At 43.3% G+C, this 6,000-nt stretch overlaps 1 protein-coding gene across 1 annotated transcript in view; it reads right to left on the bottom strand.

The window, feature by feature from the left end:
• LOC311133052 (trafficking protein particle complex subunit 9-like) overlaps window positions 1–6,000 on the bottom strand; it is a 307,997-nt gene that overhangs the window by 218,564 nt on the left and 83,433 nt on the right. Inside the window, exon 17 of the mRNA XM_084166478.1 lies at window positions 1,283–1,443. Within this exon, the coding sequence (XP_084022604.1) occupies window positions 1,283–1,443 (161 nt within the window). The remainder of the gene's footprint in view (window positions 1–1,282; window positions 1,444–6,000) is intronic.

Genomic DNA, 6,000 nt, shown 5'->3' with positions numbered 1-6,000 from the left:
AAAACAAATCACATTTTGTTCAACTCCCACATCTATTAGGTGAAATATCACAGTGTGCAATCACAGCAGCAGGATTTGTGACCTGTTGCCACAAGAAAAGGGCAACCAGTGAAGAACAAACACCACTGTAAATACAAGCCATATTTATGTTTATTTATTTTCCCTTTCGTACTTTAACTATTTGCACATCGTTAAAACACTGTATATAGACATACTATGACATTTCAAATGTCTTCATTCTTTTGGAACTTTTGTGAGTAATGTTTACTGTTCATTTTTTTGTTTATTTCACTCTATTTTATTATCTATTTCACTTGCTTTAGCAATGTAAAAAAAAAAATCCTATGCCAATAAAGCCCCTTGAATTGAAGTTGATTTGAGAGAGAGGTACAGAGAGAGACAGCGAGAGAGAGAGACAGCGAGAGAGAGAGAGAGAGGTACAGAGAGCGAGAGCGAGAGAGGTACAGAGAGAGAGAGAGAGGTACAGAGAGAGAGAGAGGTACAGAGAAAGAGAGAGAGGTACAGAGAGAGAGAGGTACAGAGAGAGAGAGGTACAGAGAGAGAGAGGTACAGAGATACAGAGAGAGAGAGGTACAGAGAAAGAGAGAGAGAGGTACAGAGGTACAGAGAGAGAGAGGTACAGAGAAAGAGAGAGAGAGGTACAGAGGTACAGAGAGAGAGAGGTACAGAGAAAGAGAGAGATAGAGAGAGGTAGACACAGAGAGAGGTACAGAGAGAGTGAGGTACAGAGAGAGAGCGAGACAGAGAAGCTGCAGAGCTTGGGGGATGCCAGCAGGTATTGAACAAATTGATGTAACACAAAGAGAAAAGGCATGAGAGCATGAAAGCTGAGAAACCAAAAGACAATGACCAGTGATCTCCAACGCTGCCGAGAGGACAGGAGGAGTCACCAGGGGAGAGAGAGGGAGAGATAGAGAGAGACAATGAGAGAGGGGGAGAGAGAGAGAAAGAGAAAGAGAGATAGGGAGGAACAGTGTGAGAGAGACAGTGAGAGAGAGACAGTGAGAGAGAGACAGTGAGACAGAGAGAGAGACAGACAGACAGACAGACAGACAGACAGACAGACAGACAGACAGACAGACAGACAGACAGACAGACAGACAGACAGACAGACAGACAGACAGGCAGACAGGCAGACAGTGAGAGACAGAAAGAGACAGTGAGCAAGAGAGAGACAGACAGATGGAGGGCAAGTACATGAAAGGAAACACTGGTTTAAAAGCAGCATGAGTGTGTGTGTGTGTTTTGTCTGACCCCTGACCTTTAGTATTGCAGGTCTTGGAGGTGACCTCCAGTGTCTCCAAGTCTTCAGAGCCGATGTTCTCCAGAGTGATGGTCAGCTGCTGGGTCTCTCCGTTAAAGAGCTGGACAGACACACTGCTGGACAACTCCTCTTTAGAGGGCTGGAGGGCGTGGGCCGACCTGGAGGGGGATACAGGAGGGTAAGGGTTAAGACGTCTTCAGACAGCGCTGAGCGATTAACCAAAATGTTGGTTATTTTTCGTTTTTTAAACAACTAATTGAACGACATCGGTTCAATTATTTGAATTCCATTTCGTTTTGGGGTTTTTTGTGAGCTCAATGCACAGTTTCTCTGGAGATATATCAGATCAAGCCCGAGCTGTGTGATGTAGTTTGTATTCAGCAGTCATAAAAGTATGCCTCATTTATTTTGAAGAACTACTAAAATAGTGATTTTGTCAGACAGCATAGGCAGCAGCTCTATAGAGATGAGATGATGACTTAGAATGAAATAATAAAGTAATCAAATAAAACAAATATAATATACACAACAACTAAAATGTTTTATTAAAGTAAAGTAATGTGAATAAATGATGGTTAATAAATGATAATCAGTCATGGCAAGTCACTACCATCATGGGTTTTTATTCATTGTTTTATTCTGTGTTGTTACAGCATACAACCCACATAATGCATAGTGCATTTAATGTTTTAAATGTTTTATCTAAACCGAAAACTGTGATTCTTTTTTAAATAATCGAACCGACCTCAAAAAGCACTAATCGCTCAGCACTACTTCAGACCTGGAGATACACACAGGAGGTTATGGGTTAAAGACATGTCTTCAGACCTGGAGATACATTTTACATTTACCAGAGTGACTTACAGTTAGAGCATTCATCTTAAGATAGCTAGGTGGGACAAACACATATCACAGTCATAGTACCGGTAAGTACATTTTTCTCAATAAAGTAGCTATCAGCAAAGTCTGAGCTAGTGGGGAGGGGTGAGTCAAGGAGACACACACGAAGGTAAGGACATGCTTTATTGACTTCTCCTCAGAGGACTGGAGGGGGGGGGGGGGGCGACCTAAGGAGCAGATCAATCAATGAATCGATATTGAGCTCGATCTCAAGCTTGATCTCTCTCTATCTAGCCTATTTAATGTTATTCATATAGTGTCTAGACACACTGCTCCACAGGGGGTCTGGGACTTTGAATCTCTGTCTTGATGTTGGCCACTGCACTGCATGCAAATCTACACACACACAAATATACACACTTGCATGACGCTATCTTGAGCGGGAGTGCTAGCACGCACACACACAAATAAAGAAACGCACATGTTCACGGCCCTGGCCATTGGGAAGGGGAACCAGGAGAGAAAGAAAAAAAGATTCAAGGGAAAAAAGAGGATGAAAAATAGATTACAGCAAAAGAGAAAGAGTACTACTGGGACGAGCACAGCCAGGTCCTATTCTGAACAAGGCACAATGACGTACTGAGGTAACCTGAGTGGCCAGATCATAGAGGAACAAGATGGGTGGTGATTTGAACAAAGAGGTCCATTTAGTCCCTACCATGTTAGTTATTACTTCAAACTGAATAAAACCAAAATCTAGAGCATTGGATTTCAATTGTCCACTTTGTGCATGTGCTATTACTGAAGCTGTCTGACTCTGTTGTGTACTGGAATCAATACAACAGTCAGTCTCAGAATTACGTCTGTATTGTATTGTTATTGTCCAGCAGCAAGCGACTAGGCTGAAGGGAAAGCATATCTATCTATCCAACATTCTTTCTCACTAATAAGATACAGAACCTGTAATTATCAAGGTATAAATAATGACTTAAGTTCTTAGTAATTACAGAGGTCCCAGCAGGTTCCATAGCTGTTCCTCTAGGTATCAGTGGGTAATTTAAAAGCAGCTGGATGAAGAAAGAAATCCATATATGACTGAACGGACTGCCTTGCAGATAAGAGCCCGTGAAGACAAGGGACTGTCTAGGGACTGGGGCTGTGAATTATCACTAACTAAAAGTATCAAGATGCAGTTGGGAGCTTGTTGTGTTTTTGGTCCAGAAACCCCACTACTTGTCATTAATTTTAAAGTGGCTATGACTAAGCATACTGAGTACCTACCGCTCCCTAGTTGCCTGCCTCATCAAGTGCAATATTTTGGGTCATTTTAAGGTTGTACCCATGAAAATTGAGGTGAGATTTCAGACTGTTAAAGTGATTGGTAATAACAAGCAGTGATTGGGTTGATGACTGGTAATAAGAGGAGCAGAACATGAAAAGGAGAATAGGAAGAACTGCTAGCTTCTAGCTCCAGGTCAGAGGTCACTGCGGTTCCTATAGGCTATAGTCATCCCTGTGTGTGACCTGGCATTAATAAGAGGACTTCTAGCCATATCTGATGACACAGAAGCTTTTAAGAACAAAGGACTTGGTGGGTTTAGTTTAGTTTAATGAGGCAGGACAAGAGGGCCTTCTGAAGGTAAAGGTTATGGGGACATACAGTGGGGAGAACAAGTATTTGATACTTTTTATTTTTATTTTTTATTTCACCTTTATTTAACCAGGTAAACCAGTTGAGAACAAGTTCTCATTTACAACTGCGACCTGGCCAAGATAAAGCAAAGCAGTGCGATAAAAACAACAACACAGAGTTACATATGGGGTAAAACAAAACAAAGTCAAAAATACAACAGAAATACATATAATATACAGTGTGCAAATTTAGCAAGTTATGGAGGTAAGGCAATAAAATAGGCTATAGTGCAAAATAATTACAATTTAGTAATAACACTGGAATGATGTGCAAGAGATGATGTGCAAATAGAGATACTGGGGTACAAATGAGCAAAATAAATAACAATATAGGGATGAGGTAGTTGGGCGGGCTAATTTCAGATGGGCTGTGTACAGGTGCAGTGATCGGTAAGGTGCTCTGACAACTGATGCTTAAAGTTAGTGAGGGAGATAAGTGTCTCCAGCTTCAGAGATTTTTGCAATTTGTTCCAGTCATTGGCAGCAGAGAACTGGAAGGAATTGCGGCCAAAGGAGGTGTTGGCTTTGGGGATGACCAGTGAGATATACCCGCTGGAGCGCAGACTACGGGTGGGTGTTGCTATGGTGACCAATGAGCTAAGATAAGGCGGGGATTTGCCTAGCAGTGATTTATAGATGGCCTGGAGCCAGTGGGTTTGGCGACGAATATGTAGTGAGGACCAGCCAACAAGAGCGTACAGGTCACAGTGGTGGGTATTATATGGGGCTTTGGAGACAAAACGGATGGCACTGTGATAGACAACATCCAATTTGCTGAGTAGAGTGTTGGAGGCTATTTTGTAAATGACATCGCCGAAGTCAAGGATCGGTAGGATAGTCAGTTTTACGAGGGCATGTTTGGCAGCATGAGTGAAGGAGGATTTGTTGCGAAATAGGAAACCGATTCTAGATTTAACTTTGGATTGGAGATTCTTAATGTGAGTCTGGAAGGAGAGTTTACAGTCTAACCAGACACCTAGATATTTGTAGTTGTCCACATACTCTAGGTCAGACCCGTCTAGAGTAGTGATTCTAGTCGGGTGGGCGGGTGCAAGCAGCGTTCGGTTGAAGAGCATGCATTTAGTTTTACTAGTGTTTAAGAGCAGTTGGAGGCTACTGAAGGAGTGTTGTATGGAATTGAAGCTCGTTTGGAGGTTTGTTAACACAGTGTCCAATGAAGGGCCAGATGTATACAAAATGGTGTCGTCTGCGTAGAGGTGGATCTGAGAGACACCAGCAGCAAGAGCGACGTCATTGATATACACAGAGAAAAGAGTCGGCCCAAGAATTGAACCCTGTGGCACCCCCATAGAGACTGCCATAGGTCCAGACAACAGGCCCTCCGATTTGACACATTGAACTCTATCTGAGAAGTAGTTGGTGAACCAGGCGAGGCAGTCATTTGAGAAACCAAGGCTATTTAGTCTGCCAATAAGAATGCGGTGGTTGACAGAGTCGAAAGCCTTGGCCAGGTCAATGAAAACGGCTGCACAGTACTGTCTATTATCGATCGCGGTTATAATATCGTTTAGGACCTTGAGCGTGGCTGAAGTGCACCCATGACCAGCTCGGAAACCGGATTGCATAGCGGAGAAGGTATGGTGGGATTCGAAATGGTCGGTGATCTGTTTGTTGATTTGGCTTTCAAAAACTTTTGAAAGGCAGGGCAGGATGGATATGGGTCTGTAACAGTTTGGATCTAGAGTGTCACCCCCTTTGAAGAGGGGGATGACCGCGGCAGCTTTCCAATCTCTGGGGATCTCAGACGTTACGAAAGAGAGGTTGAACAGGCTAGTAATAGGGGTTGCGACAATTTCGGCGGCTAGTTTTAGAAAGAAAGGGTCCAGATTGTCTAGCCCAGATGATTTGTAGGGGTCCAGATTTTGCAGCTCTTTTAGAACATCAGCTGTCTGGATTTGTGTGAAGGAGAAGCGGGGGGGGGCATGGGCAAGTTGCAGCGGAGGGTGCAGAGCTGGTGGCCGGGGTAGTGGTAGCCAGGTGGAAAGCATGGCCAGCCGTAGCAAAATGCTTGTTGAAATTCTCGATTATTGTAGATTTATCGGTGGTGATAGTGTTTCCTAGCCTCAGTGCAGTGGGCAGCTGGGAGGAAGTGCTCTTATTTTCCATGGACTTTACAGTGTCCCAAAACTTTTTGGAGTAAGTGCTACAGGATGCAAATTTCT

This window comes from Coregonus lavaretus (genome assembly GCF_964263955.1).
Source record: "Coregonus lavaretus genome assembly, chromosome: 7".
NCBI classification, from domain to species: domain Eukaryota; kingdom Metazoa; phylum Chordata; class Actinopteri; order Salmoniformes; family Salmonidae; genus Coregonus; species Coregonus lavaretus.
Note: the sequence above shows the minus strand (reverse complement) of the source record. Positions and strands in the feature narration are given on the sequence as shown.